At 43.3% G+C, this 19403-nt stretch overlaps 3 protein-coding genes across 3 annotated transcripts; 2 read left to right on the top strand and 1 right to left on the bottom strand.

Moving 5' to 3' along the window:
* The first annotated feature begins 1851 nt into the window (after positions 1–1851).
* LOC124676048 (crossover junction endonuclease EME1) lies at positions 1852–6092 on the top strand. Its single transcript, XM_047212130.1, has 10 exons — positions 1852–1954; positions 2036–2101; positions 2218–2371; positions 2484–2587; positions 3126–3301; positions 3595–3658; positions 3722–3840; positions 4645–4734; positions 5614–5728; positions 5804–6092. Exons 1-10 carry the CDS (start codon positions 1910–1912, stop codon positions 5957–5959), a joined length of 1089 nt encoding a protein of 362 aa, XP_047068086.1. The 5' UTR covers positions 1852–1909; the 3' UTR covers positions 5960–6092.
* A 2997-nt stretch (positions 6093–9089) lies between these two features.
* Positions 9090–10460, top strand: LOC124674659 (chlorophyllase-2-like). The gene is made up of 3 exons (XM_047210704.1): positions 9090–9420; positions 9510–9635; positions 9728–10460. Exons 1-3 carry the CDS (start codon positions 9100–9102, stop codon positions 10280–10282), a joined length of 1002 nt encoding a protein of 333 aa, XP_047066660.1. The 5' UTR covers positions 9090–9099; the 3' UTR covers positions 10283–10460.
* A 201-nt stretch (positions 10461–10661) lies between these two features.
* On the bottom strand, positions 10662–15262 carry LOC124674660 (chromatin-remodeling complex subunit ies6-like). Its single transcript, XM_047210706.1, has 3 exons — positions 14838–15262; positions 14092–14159; positions 10662–10958 (listed from the first exon to the last, which is right to left on the bottom strand). The coding sequence occupies exons 1-3, from the start codon at positions 15010–15012 to the stop codon at positions 10827–10829; spliced, it is 375 nt and encodes a 124-aa protein (XP_047066662.1). The 5' UTR covers positions 15013–15262; the 3' UTR covers positions 10662–10826.
* Positions 15263–19403: the final 4141 nt, after the last annotated feature.

The raw sequence follows: 19403 nt of genomic DNA, 5'->3' as shown, positions 1-19403 counted from the left end.
AATGAAGCTTATTGCCTGCTATGTTCCCAGTGCTTAATATGTTGCGCACAAATTGTATGCTGGCACATAGAATGCTATGCTAGATATATATGTAATGTAGAGTGTATGGTAACTTATATTTCCTTTGTCCCAAAATATAGCAGAGCACCTTATGCTTTGGAATGGAGCTACTCCCTCCTCATAAAATTTGTCCGAGATTTGTCAGAATTTGGATGTACCTAATACTATTTAGTAACTAGTTACATTCAAACTAAAAAAATCTCAGACGTATTTCATGGGAGGAAAGGAGTATATCAAATTGGAGAAAGGTTGGATAGATGCAATGCAACGGCCGTGGCTCTACAAGGGCCGAAATATTTTCCACGCACGCCGCGGACGAGAAACCCATCGAGCCGCGAAATCCAAAAATCGAAAAAATTCCCCACCGTCTCCGCAGAAACCCTAGAGCCGAATCCCCCAGCCCCCATTCCCCAAATCCGACGACGGACGCCGGGAAGACGATGGCAACCCAGGCCCCGGTGGTCGAGATCACCGACGACGATGACGACGTGCCCGCCGCCTTCACCCCCGCCCCCCCCCGCAACCGCAAGCGCTCCCGTGCCACTCCCTCCTCGGCTGCGGCGGCGAGCAGGAGCACGCCTCCAGACTTCCTCGGCGCCTTCTCCCCTACCCCACCCGCTACGTCCTCCCGGGACTTCGTCGGCGCCTTCTGCCCTTCCCCGATACGCCCCTGGAACCAGCGCGTCTCCGCGACCCCGACCTCCCGCGGCGACGACGGCGACGACGGCGCCCCTCCCCCGCCGAAGCGGCGCCCGTCCGGGCCGCCGATCATCCTCGACGACGACGACGACACCCCTACCTCGCCGTACGTCTCAGAGACCCCCGACAATGCTGCTGCTGCTGGGACTCCGGGGTTCACCACCCCGCGCCCGCGCCCGGCTGGGCCTTCTGCCACTGCCCCGGCCTTCTCTTCTACCGGCCGCGTGCCTACATCGTCGGGTGAGGTTTCTTCTCCTCTTAGCCTCGTAGCTGATTAACTCCTCTAGACTCGAGCACTGAAGAATGGATTGATAATCATCTTGTTGAGCAGTCATGATGCTATGTGGCTAAATAGATGGAAATTAATGCTTTATGGGGCAGCTCAACTTGTCATGAAAGGCAAGCATTAAAGAATCGAATATTGTACCGCTGAAACTCTGAGTTATATGGAACTGCGCTGATGGTTTTTGTGGAAGTGAATGTTTGCAACCCCAATACCGGCAATTCCCACACTAGATAAGCATTACATGTGCTGTTCGCTCTGCTGCGAAATTTGATGCTAGCTGGTGGAGAACAAGTGGCTTCTCAACCATAGCCAAGTTAATCTCTATAATAACAGGCTTCCGGACATCATGTTGGTTACTTACACCGTATACCAAGCTGCTCATTTATATATTGTTTTTTGCTAGATTTCTTCAAAGATAAACCTATATCATACCCAAACCATAGCCAAGTTAATCTCTATAATAACAGGCTTCCGGGCATCATGTTGGTTACTTACAACCGTATATGAAGCTGCTCATTATATTGTTTTTGCTAGATTTCAATACGAACCTATTTATACTAACTGAGAATTTCAGCTCCTAGCTATTAGAGAGCTTTCCTTTTATTTCCTCCATTACTTATGTGGGAAACGTCCTATGCAATCACATGAACTGCTAGATGAACGCATGTTCTAGTGTCTGCAACTCTGCATACAGTTTTGTAGGAGTGACTGAGTTACTCGTACGTTTGCCTTACAGGAGCTTCTTGTCCGATACCTGTGGACAGCAGTGATGATGAGTTGGACGACTTTGGGTCTAGAGATAAGTTTGCTCAGTTCATTCCGCCTTGCGCAAATTCTACTCTGCAGAATGAGGAGAGACACAGCATGGAAGAGAATGCTCAGCCAATCAAAGAAGCAACGAAAAAACAGGTCTGGCTGATTTAGCATGTAATTTATTAATTCAGCTTCAGAACGATGCAACTTGAATACGAGATCTTTGTGCATTTATAGGAACGTAAGAGACTCAGTAAGGAAGAGAAAGACAAAATAGCTGAAGAGAAAAAACGGCAGCAGGAGGTTTGGCTTGTAAAGTTTTTCGTAGAAGAACATGTTCTTTTTTTGTGGTTATAGAAGAACATGTTGTGGTTCATGACAGAGAATAGAGAGTATGAGAGGGTGTTGTTTACTTGCAGGAACGAAAGATGGAAAGAGAAGCTAATAAAGCTCAACAAGCAGAGCAGAAGAAGTTGGAAAAACAAAAGGCAGACTGGGATTCAGGAAAACATGCTTTAGAATCTATTGTCGCCAAGATCGACTCAGCAATCATTGAAGCTGGCTCAATAGGAGGTATGTTGAACCCTGGCAAATCAAGTTAGTCATATCAAAATACCATGTTAGTATCAATTATCGTGCATTGTGTTCACCTTTCTCTACTGCTGCGACTGGACCTTGAAACCAGGTCCTCTTCTGACAAGGTTTTCAGAGAAGAAACTTAACTATCAAGTTGGGCAAAATCCAATGAGGGGATCGATTTTGTGGAAGATGGTCCGTAAAGATGATCAGGTGATTATCAATCATATGGTAGCTATCATACAGTGATGCATGTTTCTTTTGTTCATATTAAGACTTTAGGAATCTGTGAGCCTGTGCCACATCTCAAATTTTGTATGAGTCGTTTTGGCTCAATGGCCTCAATCGGTTTTTTAGGCTATAACTAAACTGATGCTAGAACAACATGCATTTCTAAGTTGGTAAAACTTTCTCATGGAAAAATCTGTTCCCTCTTTTAGTGGAAATATAATGTATGATTGGCTAAGTGGTTAGATTTATCCTTACAACCCGTGACATTTTGATGCTTTTGATTTGATTGAGAATTTAGATAGTGCTAGTCATGTAGCTCAGCAGTCACTTCTGCCAGCCCAACCTCAGTTCATACTTTGATTAGTCCTAACATTTCAGTTCACAACATGTGAAATTTATCCTGTTCAATCAGGGTTCATAACTTCATTGTATTTCTATTTTTGTGCGTCTGCTTTCCAAAATTGTCTTAAGTGCTTATACTATTTGATATATATCCTAAGAGTGGCATATGTTTATGCAGCACCCAGATTCAGTGTCAGAAGTGCCATATATTCTATTTGTGCTCCAAGCTGAGGAATTCTGTGATCGTATAAACAGTGGAGTGTTCTGGGATCATGTTGTAGAAGTTCAAAATCACTATCCAACATTCACTATTTGCTATGTCACTAATAAATTGATGAAATACATAAATAAGAGGTTGGTTCTTCTAAGTCTGAATTACCATTTTCAACTGTTTTTGTCTCATATGCATGTTTTATCTCTTTGGCTATGTTTCATAGTTTTCTTAATGCACCGACAGTATGGAGTTCTGTACTGCTGTTACTTACATGCTACTGACAGCTTGCACCTGTAATGTTCTTTTGTGCTATTCATTCTGCATGTCATTACTGAAATATTTCCGCTAATGTTGTAACTTGTAAGTGTAGACAAAACCATCTTCCCTTACTTAATCCTGCTAAACTTTCCTATCTTTTATTTTGGCATTTCAGTGAGCAAAGTCAGTATAAGAACTCATCCGGCTCCAATGGCTGTAGATCTCCACAAGTGGAACAGGTCTGTTTTTAAAAAAATTCTGAACTTCTCTCCCTAAAATATTTAACGAACTTGTATGTTTAGGTTCTGTGCAAATTAGTAACACACTATGATGGAGTTCACTCAAAGCAATGCACAGACGAATCTGAAGTGGCAGAACATGTTGTTGGCTTGACAACTAGTCTTGCAAATTGCCAATTCAGGCAAGTTGAATCTTTTTTTTTTCTGCTTCACTATGTTGATTGCTTTGTGTGGTCTGTGCTTTCTTTTAGGGGAATGTGGTCTTGCTATTCAAACATTTCTATGTCCGACCAATTCGATCATAGTAGGGATATACCTGTCTACATATGCCTTAACTCATAGCACTATGTATTATATTCTGGTTTTATTGGTATAAGAATAAATGTTAGCTAATTTTAAGGCAGCCAAACTTTTGTGTTACAAGTTACAACTGGCATTTCATGATTTTAGATCGTAGATTGATGCACCTTACATTAGTAATGTTTGGTGCATAAATTCTTTGACTTCAGTTTCACAAAATTTCCAGTTCATGTGCTACTTTGCTATTGGCTGGTCCTTCTCTTGACAAAATCAGGGCACAAATTTGTCAAGATTCCTGTATATACTTAAGTCATAAGTCACACCTCTAACACTTTAAACTTTCTGCAGAAAGACACAAAAACACAGTGCCTTGGCTGTGACCTCTGTTACCATAGTAAAACTCATCCAGTATGACCTGGATGTTTTGATGTAACAACCAGTTCGTGTTGATAACTGTTGCTCTCCCTCAATAGCAGACAATTATAGAACATGTACCTCTTAATGCCTTCAAAGTGTAATATAATAATGATTGCTGTCATGTAGGTCCATTCAGATGGCCTTCATGGCCAAGTGTAATATAACATGTGACGAACACATTTGTTTTTTCTTCATGGCTCATGTATGTGGTTCTACTGAATTTCGAAGCAGTTCCATTTTTATCATTGTTCCCTTTGTCTGTTCTGCAGGAAACCATTGACATGGTTATCTGTGCATGCTAAAGGTGTGATAATCCCGACGGGTTTTGTGGATAAAGCTAAGCTTAACAAGGATCCTTGGTAAGTTGAGCTTAGAAGTATACATTGAATTTCATTTCCATTTAATGTTCTCTGTGTAATTTGTTGTCTACTACTAGATTGAAAACTGTTCCTTTTTAAATTACAAGCAGCACATTTCTGCTATATTCCATTTCTGCAAAAGTTTGCCTTCAGTTTGGTCCTTACCTTTGTTTTCCTTTTGTGGAATTGAATTGTGATTGAAGTTGTAAACTAATACAAGAAAATCAATTAAAGTTTCATACAATAAATGATGATGAACAAGAGTATAATAAATACAGTGAATCTTTAATCATATGGCGGAGTGCAGACCTAACGAATTAGCTGATAAAACGTTTGTGTGGTTGTGGGATTTTATAAAATCACATACCTCTTAGTGTATAAAAAAACACATCTTGGAACTATGTCAGGCTATTTAGGACACTAGGAACTGTATAATTTTATCTTGTGCCCACTTCAAATTTTGTACAACTCGATGGTGTTTTCTCGCGCCACCGAGAGTTTTAAGGCTTGTTTGGTTTGCAGCCTAATGTTGAGACGAGTATCCATAGCTCTGCTACAGTTTCTTAGGCATTTATTTGTTTATTTGCCACAACTTTGGCTTGCCACAATGTTCACACGTCATAGATACAATTTCTTGCCGAAATTTGCCACAACTGTGGTGTGGTGGCCATTTTGTTTGCCGCATTTTTTGTGGCCCCAATAATCTTCTTACTTTAGTTGCGGCAATATTAAGCATCAACAAAAAGCTTGCCCTTACTTCCAACTGTTCATCCAAGCGCAGTTTGATAATTGTTAACTCGTCAGTTTCAGACTTCCAACTTTCGAATCAGTGTAACATGTATATCCTATGCTAATGCTAATTCCTCTCACCTGTGACAGGTTCATGTCCCTACTAGCTATCCCTAAAGTCCAGCCAAGATTTGCCCATGCAATCTGGAAGAAGTACCACACCATGAGATCTCTTCTGAATGTGTATATGGATCCCAGTAAAACTGTGAGTGTCACCCTTGTATAGTGCAGTAGTTTGACAGTATGCCTCCAGGCGCTCTTAACTTTCTCTATGTAACAGGATCGCGAGAAGGAGGTTTTGCTTAAAGACTTGAAGTGCGAAGATTCCCTTGGTGAGGAAAGCAGGAGGGTGGGACCGGTATGCTCCAAAAGAGTGTACAGAATTCTCATGGCACAAGATGGGGCAATGGAGGCAGATGAAGCTGAGAAATCCTAGTGATCTGTTTATGCAGTAGGACGATCCTTTTAGATGTGCTAACGTAGTGTGTGTATGTATTAGATGTTGCACTACCACGATGAAATTCCAAGTTCCAAGCAAGTGCTTTTGTAAATTAAGCCGCTAGTCGCTCATGTTCCGTGAAACCACTGTTCAAAAACTAGGCCGATTCAACGATTACTAGGCCGATTAATCGCTACTAGGGGCTTGACCTTGTCGATTACCATTAATTTCTTGTGTTAATCCTTTAGCCCGATTAATCTGTCTGAAAGTCTGATTACTAGGTATTTTCCCGATTAACTACCACACTTGGTCAAAAAAGTTACAATATTTTCAATGCATATCGCCAATACAAGCATCACCCCTCCCCAATAAAGTAGATTTTGCGAAGCTCCCGCTTGATTGCAGCCTCCAGTAGCTTCATTTCCACTGTTGCCAAAAAGTTTCTTGCGCTCCCAGACCAGTTACTCATAGTTTCTCAGACTTCAGATTATAGGAGCTTGATCACCATGAGGAGCTCGTCCAGGAACTGGAGGACGCTTTCAATAGGTTAGGTGGTTGATGTGTAAGAGGGGTTGTACCCTAGGTAGGTGGTGGGAGAATATAAACTTCAGAAGTGAGAGGAGAAGAAGTGGAAGGAAGGAACACGGCTTCGGCTACTGGATCCTGATTCGCTCCTGACCTTAAAGATTAGGTCATGAAGGAGAAGCGTACAAGTTTTTCTAGGATTTTAGGCTTTAGAGAAGTAGGGAGAGACATATAGAGGCTCATATATTATTATTTTTCTTTTATAAATTTTTTTAGGTGCTAATTTATGTAGGTTGCACCGATTAATAGCCGACCGATTAAATCAGTTAATCGTCTGAATTCCGATTAATCGCTACTCCCAAGCCGGCCGAGCAGTTAACGATTATCGATTTTCTTAACATTGCGTGAAACCTCTGAAAACGGAACTATCTAATGCTGAAGGCATGCCACATGCAACCTTAATGCTAGATGTATTTATGGTTTGGTGTTTATACTGTATTGTGGGAGTCAACAGGATTGTGGGAGTCAACGGGGAGTAGTAGCTATAGATTCTATCAACCGCAGGGATTAGAGTTGATTAGGCTGGTTTTGGGCTAGGTTATGGGGAGGTCGCAGGGAATTCCATCCCCACGTTACTTGGACCAAACTAAGGTCGCAGCAGGTACGAGTTGCCGCCGTCATCATAAGGTTACTTTGATGATGATTTTGCTGATGGTTCACTTATAAATAGGGCTCGAGATCCAGAAATTCACTGTATATGGGAGTATATGCTCCTGCTACGCAGCTTTCCTTTCTTTCTGATGTAGTATATTAGATAATTTGTTGCAGCTTCGTTACGCTTTATACCAGTGAGCTCAATGTCAGAATCTTACATTAGCCAACTGCAGCGGTGAAAATCTGATACCACCATTTTCTCAAGGAGCATAGGATGTGAAACTGACATGTGAACATAAGACTAGTCGAAGATGGAAACAAGGGAATGTCCCAATCTATCTAAACGTAAGGCAAGAGCATGCCCATGTGAAGACAGACACTGTCCGGACAAAATATCAAGAATCCTGGAGATAAGGAACACCAAGAACACAGGGCCGTTAAGTAGCCACATGCACTCCTAAGCCCCGGCGCATTTCGGTCACCAAAAGTGACCGCACGTGTCCGATTGCATCGGATCGTGGACATGAAATAGACTGAAAAAGACCTGCTCACCGTTTACGTCTGGGTGCCCCTAGTGACCCCGAAGTTTTTTTTTTTGATTTTTTCTTTGATAGAAATACATAGTTAAGACATAGCTTTTAAAAAGAAACATGGGTAAATCTAAAAACGGAGCAACCGTGGGCGTCTAGTCGTCGCCGATGAGGTCTACGATCTCCGGTATCTCCCATGACCAGTCTGGCACCGGTGGCGGCAGATAGTATACCCAATGCCCATGTGTATACCAACGGGGAGGAGGAAGAGGAAGGGGAGCCAACATCGCCGGCTCAGGCCACGGATCTCACGCCAAGGGAGGAGCAGCAGACCTCCCGCCCGCCTCACGCTGGGTGTCACCGGTGCCCCCTGCCCCATCGCAGACTCGCGAAGCTGGACGGCGAGGCCATCCCACTAGGCGAGATGGTCGAGCTCGCTCTGGGAAATGGCAAGCTCGATGGCCTCATCCTCGTCCTCGTTGAGATCCGGCGGTTGTGGTCCGGATCCCACACCACAACATCGTTGTCGAATTGCTCGTCTTCGTGGTTGTTGTCTTCGTGATCCTAAGTCACCTGCTTCTCCCTCATCCTCATCGACGTCCTTGTTGGCGTCCCGTCATCATTGTTGTCATCATCGGTAGTTCCTGATTGAAGAACTCGACGTCGTCGAGGAATCCCGCTCAGGGCGTGGGTCGAACTCCCACATCCCGAACGTGATTTGTACGAGTTGAGGGTGAACACGAGGTCGTCGCGTAGATCTGGTGGCAGTATGAACAGGCGGCGCCAGACCTCTTCATGCCTCTCTCGTCCTGCACGCGGCATGGGAGAGACATACAACACGGTGGGAGTTGAGGTACCAACCTCTTCCCAACATCTGACCATGGCACCGGCTGATTTTCCTCCCACAGCTACTGCGCAAACTCCACCGGAATGTAGCGGTGCTTCCGCGGCTTCTTGCCGCCATGCTTCGTCTTGTGGAAGGGCCATATTTTCCCATGGCGTAGGTCGGGAGAAGGCGGGTGGCGAGGATAAGAACGATGGCAATGAAGTGGGCGAGGAAATTGTCGCCCCAGTGCCCCTTGAAAAGGCTGGGTTGCTGCCTCGGCTTCATCAATGCCCTAGCGCTGAAGCCGCAGCGCAGCCACGGAAGGTGAGATACACCATTAACGCGATGCCGAAAGCTGTTGAGCATCACTCGTGTAGAAGACGAAGAAGCCGTGGTCACTGGCAAGCAGGCCCAAATGCAAAGGGCCCGACGCATTCGCGGCTATATTTGGGTCGCGTTTGCATTCTCACGAACAGCCCGAATATTTTGCATCGAGCCACTCAGCTGGAGTTTTTGGATAATGTGAACGCGACCAATTATTTTGCAGCCGTTTTGCGTCGGACCGCTGGAGAATGCCTAACCCTCACAAACTCAGAGTTAACATGTCCGCCTCTGCAAGATTCGTGGCCTTAGCATACTACTACTGTCTACTGCTTCTCACCATGGCGTCTGCAGGAGACGTGTTCGACCATGGACGCCACGGCACCAGCCTTGCCCATGTCCAGGAGGCCAAGACCACGAGGTGCTCTCCAGCCACAGCCAGTGTAGCCGGCCCGCCAAAGCCGCTTCTGGTAGCCGCACCGTGCGACGCAGGGGAGTACCCGGTGGTCGTCTTCTTGCACGGCTACCTCGCCAACAACTACTTCTACTCCCAGCTGCTCCAGCATGTGGCCTCCCATGGCTTCATCGTCGTCGGCCCTCAGGTACTTACTCTCGAAAAAACCATGCTAGCTAATTTCTGCATCGTTGGAATCAACTTCCTTCTCCTCCTCAAGACGCGAACGAATCGCAGCTCTACACTTTCTCCGGCCCCGACACCACCGGAGAGATAAACTCGGCGGCCGCCGTCATAGACTGGCTCGCCGACGACGGCCTGTCCTCCTCGCTCCCACCCAACGTTCGCCCCAACCTGACCGCTGTAAGTTTTACCCATGCCATCGAGCGATTGCTCTGTATCTGTAACAAACAATTCACACCACACTCATTTAGTACTAACGCTTCCATTACCAGGTGTCCATCTCCGGGCACAGCCGCGGCGGCAAGGTGGCCTTCGCGCTCGCGCTGGGCCACGCCAAGACCTCCCTGCCACTCGCGGCCCTGATCGCCGTCGACCCCGTGGACGGCACGGGCCTCGGCAACCAGACGCCCCCGCCCATACTCACCTACAAAGAAACCCCGCTGCACGTCCCGGCGCCCATCATGGTCATCGGCACGGGCCTCGGCGAGGTGCCCCGCAACTTCCTGTGCCCGCCGTGCGCGCCGCTGGGCGTGAGCCATGCCGCGTTCTACCGCGAGTGCGCGGCGCCGGCGTGCCACCTCGTGGCCAGGGACTACGGGCACACCGACATGATGGACGACGTGACCACCGGCGCCAAGGGCCTGGCGACGCGCGCCGTCTGCAAGAGCGGCGAGGCCAGGGCGCCCATGAGGCGGTTCGTCGGCGGGGCCATGGTGGCGTTCCTCAAGAAATGGGTGGAGGGCCGGCCAGAGTGGTTGGACGGCATCAGGGAGCGGCCGGAGGTGGCGCCCGTGGTGCTGTCCGTCGTTGAGTTCCGCGATGAATAGCTAGCACCCATGGTGTCATTGTTGCCTGCTTAAGTAAGTTTAATGGATAGTCAGAGACAAATGGAGTAGGATAAACTGGTAAGTACAGTAGGATTTTTAATCTTACTATCCTATATATACATGAGGTGACGAGGGACTGTAATATCTTTATTCAGCCTATATCCAGTGACTTTTCAAACGGTTTTCAGGCACTGAAATTAAACAACCATTAATAAACTATTTTATGATAAAAAACTGCCTGTTGCAAATTGCAGCGTTGCCAGTATCCATGTCTCATTCACCCTATTGCGGACTACAAACATATTTAACTATCAATTATCACAACATGAACAACAGAGATAACAAAACAGAGCCTTATATCTGGGCACAACATAATATATATGGGCAAAATATTTCATTGAAATGATAAAATAATTCAGTACCCTCGGTCTACATTCAGAATGCTCATACGAGCAGCAGCACAATTAGCAGGCAAACAACCTCCATTCGGATTACAGAGCTGGATACTTGCTAGTAGAATAGTTCCAGTAACTTGGGGAATTTGTCATCGTAGTACAACTGCTGCATTCCTCAAGGCCAGATATCTTTGGACATATTCATCAGGAAGATTTCTGATTTGCTTGAACACTTCTGGATCAGCATAACGTAGCTTCGTCCTAGGATCCACGTATGGTGCCTGCATGAAGATTTAAGGGTAAAAATATCAGACTTGCTAAGTACTCCATAACCGAAGCACATAAGATGGCATCTAATGCACAACCAAAACACATTCACAAATAATGCATCAGCCAGTGCCGCTGAAAATCTATAATCAGTGATTGCATGTATGTAGCAATAGATGAGTCATACACAACGCTGTACTTGAACTGGTTGATGAGATACATCATCTTTGGTTATAATTATGAGGAGAACACAAAATTTAGCAACATAGATGTCTTTTTGTCTTTAGTTATATTATATTTTTCTGTATCATGCAAACGCCTACATCATTATTTCCTCTTGTCTCATTTTACTGAATGGAAGGAGCAGACCACAATCTTCAAGCAAAATCGAGGCTAGGGCCGCTTTCCCTATCTCCAATTCAAATAGAGGCCACAAGAGAGACGGAAGAATTGTGAAAAGATCACTTGGCAACCAAAACTATTGGTTTTAATTCACCTGCCTGTTCTAAAACATCAGTCATAAGGCCAAACCAACTTATCAAGTTTTCACCTCTAAGACCTACCATATATCTGATTGACTTAAGTTCACTTCTTATGGGGACTGTTATATCATCAATATTGACTAAAAGATATCTACTCCGGTTCATATTAATTGACTCTAATATGAATGTATCTAGACACATTTTAGTTCTAGATACATCCATATTGGAGTCAATTAATATGAATCGGAGGGAGTATCACTTATTTGTTTATGCAGGTTCTTAGTTTATTCGTAAACGAATTTGTTACAGCAGCAGACTTCAATTGAATATGTGTAGGGCTGTTCATGCCAGGTTCAAACTGTTCAAAACCACACTGTCAGTTTCGCAATTCTCCAGAATTGCTATTCATAAGTACTCCCTCCCTCAGAGATTATAAGGTCAGACAGCTTTTCTAAATTGTTAGAGATTAGAAGGCCTCTCTCATTTATTGTCCTCTCCCCCAATGCATGTTCTCTTTTCTCTCTCTTTGTGAAACTATTGGTGCATGTAGTAATTATTGAGGGAGAGTTATGGACTTTCTTGGTCTTAGCGAATTGGCCCTCTGGCATTTAATCCCTAACGGAGAGGGTACTAGTAAGTTAATTGATCCACGGGTTAGTTAACCCATGCAAACCGTGATTTAACACTCCTAACTATGTTGCAGCAGGGAAAATATCAAAATTAAAACAAAAAATAGCTTGATAGCAAAATCGTTTCACAGCATTTTAAAATGAGACATAATTCAAGCAGTAATGCAATCTGAATTTTGATCCCAACCCAATCTTAACTGAATTTCTCCAATGCCAACATTTTGAGTCACAAACCATTTATAAGAGCTATACAATCCCTTAACTACAATAATCAAGAACCTACTACAGCTTCCCCTTAAGGCCTTGTTTGGCAGGCCATTATTGATAGGTTTTGCAGAGTATTTTCCCCGCCCAACCCGAGATCCCAAGAAAATCTCATTTGGTTGTTTGGCAGGCCAGCTTTGTACAGGCTCAACCCCAAATATCCCCACAAAACCATCGAATAACCGTGTAAATCCAGATTTCTCCACTGTATCGGTAGGTTGATTGATTTTTTAATGCATCCTCACATAAATGTATTTCCACACATTAATCCCTGATTACTAAACCACATTATATATAGAGGGGACTGGGTGAAGAGGAGGGATTCAACAAATCCCCTCCCATCCCGAATCCCCTTGGGCCTAAAATACACCCCTATCAAACAAGGCCTAAAAGTTTGTAACAGTATTATATTAGACTGACACTATATTAGCCCTACCGCATGGATGAATTGACAAATTTAAAGTAGTCAGGACAGAATAAAATCTCAGAAACATTGCAACAAGTGTATAGTGAATATGGAAAATTGGAGTAAACTCCCACGAACAGAAACAATAAAAGTGGAGTAAGCCAGCTAGAATAATGCTGATTTAGAGCTTCCGATGGGTCATATACACTGCCAGCAAATTTTCACATTATTTGGCAGTATTTCTACAGTACTTAAAATTCACCAAATACAGTCAAGTCTCAGATAATCAGAAATTAAACTGACTACTGTTTGTTTTATTCCAACCTACGCAAAACATTATCATGCAATATCAAATCATAGATTGCACTCATAAACTTATCTTGTCAATAATCCATCTGCTTTACTTTCGAGAAAGTGTGCTCTTGGTTCATTTATACAACATAAGTAAAGCCAGTGAAGCCCCAAACAAAATGTTGCTCAAAAGTACAAATAACATATACAGAAATACGATCATGGACAGTCTCAAACACAAATACTATGTTTTGCTGATTCCTTCTGGTACTGCTGTACCTTAGAACTAGCTTCTAAAAACTTACTGAGTTTTCTTATAAGCCAGCTATTGGGAAAACAACATAACTAAATAAAAGTGCCAGCTTATGGACCATTTGCAAGAAACTGATTTTTAAGGCAAGGTTCTTAAGAAGCCATCTGATGCAGTTTTTGGAATGATATCTTTCTTACAGTCTCCGCGCCCGCTTTGGAACGAAATGATGCAGGGAGTGTTTGACTAGGCAATCAGGAGGTGCAAGAAGAAGATTAAAGCTCCGAACAGAAGAACAAGAAACTGAAGTTTTTTGCTTACTGGGAGTTGGTGTTAAGCTTGTTGTCTTGTTTCTGTCTTTCTTTAGTAGTGTTTTTTTAGGTTGGAGTTAGGGAGTAAAGAGTTGTTTGCTGCTCCTTTTGTTGACAGTTTCGTTCTTTTGGTGGTGGTGTAGTTGTTTCACCGCTTGTCAGTTCCCTGGGCTTGTAAAGATAGCTGGAGGTCCCCAGCTTAATTTTAGAGTTGTAAGAACCTTGTTCTGTTTTTCTTGCTTAGTGATAAGCAGGGCTATAAGCCTTTCATCTAAAAAAGTGCCAGCTTATCCCTTTAAACTTATACGCCGTGTTAAGAACAGCAGAAATTTCCATTCTCTGGGATTTCTAAGGTACACATGTACTTTTACATGACCTTCTTAGAGGTAAACATCAAACACATCATTATGATCTATTTTGAATGTAAATATCTTCAATTTTCAAAACTTATTGTTTACAGACACTCCAGGGTATGCAAATCAATAGGGGAGTTCAGTAATGGGGTGAAACTTACCTCAAAACCTGTTACGTCACAGTATCTCTTTGGTGGATAAATGGATGGCGGTGACTGAATATTTAGATCTGCATAAAACACCATACTTAAACATTGTATTTGCCACAGTTTGCTCTATAATAAACTAGACATGTAGACCAATTTGACACATCAATAACACAAATTCACTAATATCAAGTTATTTTTCTATTATCCAGCCTTGTACTTGTAATTAGATAAACAAGTGCAGAGAAAGCTAATACTACTATTACAGAAGGCACGCATTTTAAACAAAATCCAGCAGCCTTTTCATTCTATAGCATGTCATTCAATCAAGCTCAAGTGCGGAACCCACTTTTATCCAACAGAAATTACTTCTCCTAGATCGAATAAATAAATGATGATGATTCAGACAGAAGTTTTTGCATCTAAGGCCTAAGCTAAACTGTAAGTTTGTACCTTCTAACCTAAGAAGAAGAAAATCAATTGCTGCTATTTGTTAGGACAAGAAAAAAAGCACAATGTACAATCTCGAAGAACTGTTGGGGAAAAAAGAATCTATAAACAATTCCCAATCTCAAGCCACCACAAGTTTGTAGGCCTGAAGTGTATCATAAATTTCTTTTAAAACGCCTAAATTAGCAAGACGCGCAGCAGATGAAGCCCTAAAATCTACGATTCCACATGATTTGCAGATCAAGTGAGAAATTCACCAGGGGAGTTAGTCTAAAAAAAATTCACCAGGGGAAAGGTAGCAAGGCGCTCACAGTTGGGGCGGTCCGGGGGAAGCGAGGTGGCGTCGGCGGCCTGGAGGAGGAAGCGCAGGTGCTTCCACTGGCGGCCGCGGGACTGGCCCTTGGGGTACTTGTCCGCCATCTGCACCTTCTTGAACGCCATCGTCGGCGCCAGCAGCATCTCCGCCCTCTGTACCTCCGATTCCATTGCCCTCGGTCCCGGTTCGACCCAACGACTGGGAGGGGCTCCGACTTGCGGCGCCTCCCTTGATGGACGATTAGGGTTCCAGACGAGACGATGCGGCCTAGCGGCGAGCGCTTGCTTCAGCTACAGGAGGCCCGCGAGGGGAGGGGGCGGCGGCGAAACGCTTCCGGACGTAACGTGGGTATGGCCGGCGGAGAAGGACGGTTGAACGCTGGCGGGGGACGAGCTTCGCCGTCAAGTCGCCGGAGAAGCAGGCGGCGCTGGCGCTGTTCCGCTTTGTCTCGGCACCCTTCTCACACAATTAATTTATGGAAAGTTAGTCCTGTACCATTAAATTAGTTATATCCTTTTTATTGAGATGCTTTGTATTGTTCGATATTTCTCTTAATAATAGTTTTTTTTTGACAAAAAATACATAGTTTTAGTTTATACTAGCAAAGCCTCTAGATTTCAGGTTGATAAAAATGATAGTTTTAGATAAGAAAAATTGAAAAGAGCATCCTTTACTTCTATTGTTTCAAAACTCCATCGACCTAGAAGCTTGCGGCTTGCCAAGGAGGTGACTGAACCATGTAGACGCTTGAGTTGGTTGCAGTTTCTATTTGTGTATGTTATTTTTAGCTAGGTCATGTCATGGGTCATTAGGATTTGTGTGTGTGTGTGTGTGTTTTGATTAAGGCTATGCTTTAGGGAATTCAGAAATTGGAGAGTTGGGCATTGAGTTGTGGTTCCACGGTGAAGCATCCCTCCACCGCCGCCGCCGTTTATCTAGATTTAATAAAGAGTGTGTGAAGGTTTTTGTGTGCACCAATAATTATTAGGCTTTGAGACGTGTTGATCATCACCGTTGCTTGATGACGCGTGATGCACACGTTCGTTGGGAACCCCAAGAGGAAGGTGTGATGCGCACAGCAGTAAGTTTTCCCTCAGAAAGAAACCAAGGTTATCGAACCAGTAGGAGATGAAGGCCACGTGAAGGTTGTTGGTGGAGGAGTGTAGTGCGGCGCAACACCGGGGATTCCGGCGCCAACGTGGAACCCGCACAACACAATCAAAATACTTTGCCCCAACTTAACGAGTGAGGTTGTCAATCTCACCGGCTTGCTGTAAACAAAGGATTAAACGTATGGTGTGGAGAATGATGTTTGTTTGCGAAGAACAACAGAGAACAGAGATTGCGATGAGATTGTATTTCAGATGTAAAAGAATGGACCGGGGTCCACAGTTCACTAGTGGTGTCTCTCCAGTAAGATAAATAGCATGTTGGGTGAACAAATTACAGTTGGGCAATTGACAAATAGAGAGGGCATAACAATGCACATACATATCATGATGACTACTATGAGATTTACTTAGGGCATTACGATAAAGAACATAGACCGCTATCCAAGCATGCATCTATGCCTAAAAAGTCCACCTTCGGGTTAGCATCCGCACCCCTTCCAGTATTAAGTTGCAAACAACGAGACAATTGCATTAAGTACCGTGCGTAATGTAATCAACACAAATATCCTTAGACAAAGCATCGATGTTTTATCCCTAGTGGCAACAAGACATCCACAACCTTAGAACTTTTTGTCACCGTCCCGGATTCAATGGAGGCATGAACCCACTATCGAGCATAAATACTCCCTCTTGGAGTCACAAGTATCAACTTGGCCGAGCCTCTACTAGCAACGGAGAGCATGCAAGAACATAAACAACACATATATGATAGATCAATTAATCAACTTGACATAGTATTCCATATTCATCGGATCCCAACAAACACAACATGTAGCATTACAAATAGACGATCTTGATCATGATAGGCAGCTCACAAGATCTAAACATGATAGCACAAGAGGAGAAGACAGCCATCTAGCTACTGCTATGGACCCATAATCCAATGATGAACTACTCACGCATCAATCCGGAGGCGGGCATGATGATGTAGAGCCTTCCGGTGATGATTCCCCTCTCCGGCAGGGTGCCGGAGGCGATCTCCTGAATCCCCCGAGATGGGATTGGCGGCGGCGGCGTCTCAGGAACTTTTCTCGTATCGTGGCTCTCGGTGATAGGGTTTTCACGACGGAGAGAATATATAGGCGAAGGGGCAGAGTCGGGGGACGCTCGAGGGGCCCACCCCATAGGGCGGCGCGCCCAGGGGTGGGGCCGCGCCCCCCTAGGGTGTGGCCGTCTCGTCGCCCCTCTTCGTCTCCTCTTCGGACTTCTGGAAGGCTCCGAGCAAAATAAGACCGTGGGCTTTTGTTTCGTCCAATTCCGATAATATTTCCTGTGTAGGATTTCTGAAACCAAAAACAGCAGAAAACAGGAACTGGCGCTTCGGCATCTTGTTAGTAGGTTAGTGCCGGAAAATGCATCAAAATGATATAAAGTGTATATAAAACATGTGAGTATTGTCATAAAACTAGCATGGAACATAAGAAATTATAGATACGTTTGAGACGTATCAAGCATCCCCAAGCTTAGTTCCTACTCGCCCTCGAGTAGGTAATTGATAACAAGGATAATTTCTGAAGTGACATGCTACTATCATAATCTTGATCAATACTATTGTAAAGCATATGAAGTGAATGAAGTGATTCAAAGCAATGGTAAAGATAATGACTAAACAACTGAATCATATAGCAAAGACTTTTAATGAATAGTACTTTCAAGACAAGCATCAATAAGTCTTGCATAAGAGTTAACTCATAAAGCAATAGATTCTTAATAGAAGGTTTTGAAGGGGAGTGGTGTTTTGGAACATGGGTGCATATGCTCCCTATATTTTAAAATGCATGTTATGTACATTTTAAATTTCAAAAAAATTGAAACAAAAAATTTGTACGTACATCTTCATGTGCTACGCGCTCACAAAGTCGTTTCATAAAAAAATCGACTTATCATGTGACGTGTGTAAAAAAGACAAAATTCAGTGCTAAAAAAAATGCTTTTCACAAGATAAAGTTTCTCCTTTTTACATAGACCACAAAAAATATTGGTTTTTCGTGAAACTTAGCGAATGCACATACATTATGGAGATGTACATGTAGAATTTTTTATCCAAATTTTTTGACATTTCGAAATATGTTTTTTTGGTAGAGGGAGCATACGCACCCGGGAGCCGAATTGAATTTCCGGTTTTGAAGCAACACAAAGGAAGATATAAGTTTCAGCAGTTGCTTTCAACTTCAACATGTATATCTCATGGATATTTGTCAACACAAAGTAATATAACAAGTGCAATAGGTAAACATGTAGGAATCAATGCACACAGTTGACACAAGTGTTTGCTTCTAAGATAGAAAGAAGTAGGTAAACTGACCCAACATAAAGTAAAAGAAAGGCCCTTCGCAGAGGGAAGCATGGATTACTCATGTGCTAGAGCTTTTTATTTTGAAAACATGGAAATAATTTTGTCAACGGTAGTAATAATTCATATGTGTTATGCATAAAACCTCCTATAAGTTGCAAGCCTCATGCATCGGATACCAATAGTGCCCGCACCTTGTCCTAATTAGCTCGGATTTCCATGGATTATCATTGCATTACATATGTTTCAACCAAGTGTCACAAAGGGGTACCTCTATGCCACCTGTACAAAGGTCCAAGGAGATAGATCGCATTTGATTTCTCAGTTTTGATATATCTCAACTTGAGGACATCCATACCGGGACAACATAGAAAACAGATAATGGACTCCTCTTTTAATGCTTAAGCATTCAACAACAGATAATATTCTCATAAGAGATTGAGGATTAATGTCCAAGCTGAAACTTCCACCATGATACATGGCTTTGGTTGGCGGCCCAATGTTCTTCTCTAACAATATGCATACTCAAACCATTTAATCATGATAAATCACCCTTACTTCAGACAAGACAAACATGCATAGAAACTCACATGATATTCAACAAAGGTGTAAAAAGTTGATGGCGTCCCCAGAAACATGGTTACCGCTCAACAAGCAACTTATAAGAAATAAGATACATAAGCAACATATTCAATACCACAATAGTTTTTAAGCTATTTTCCCATGAGCTATGTATTGCAAAGACAAGGAATGAAATTTTAAAGGTAGCACGCAAGCAATTTACTTTGGAATGGCAGAGAAATACCACATAGTAGGTAGTTATGATGGACACAAATGGCATGGGTTTTGGCTCAAGGTTTTTGGATGCACGAGAAGCATTTCCTCTCAGTACAAGGCTTTGGCTAGCAAGGTTGTTTGAAGCAAAACACAAGTATGAACCGGTACAACAAAACTTACATAAGAACATATTGCAAGCATTATAAGACTCTACACTGTCTCCTTGTTGCTCAAACACTTTTACCAAAAAATATCTAGACTGTAGAGAGATCAATCATGCAATCCAAATTTCAACAAGCTCTACGGTAGTTCTCCACTA

This window comes from Lolium rigidum, chromosome 7, assembly GCF_022539505.1.
Source record: "Lolium rigidum isolate FL_2022 chromosome 7, APGP_CSIRO_Lrig_0.1, whole genome shotgun sequence".
NCBI classification, from domain to species: domain Eukaryota; kingdom Viridiplantae; phylum Streptophyta; class Magnoliopsida; order Poales; family Poaceae; genus Lolium; species Lolium rigidum.
This window is presented reverse-complemented; position numbering and strand designations above follow the sequence as displayed.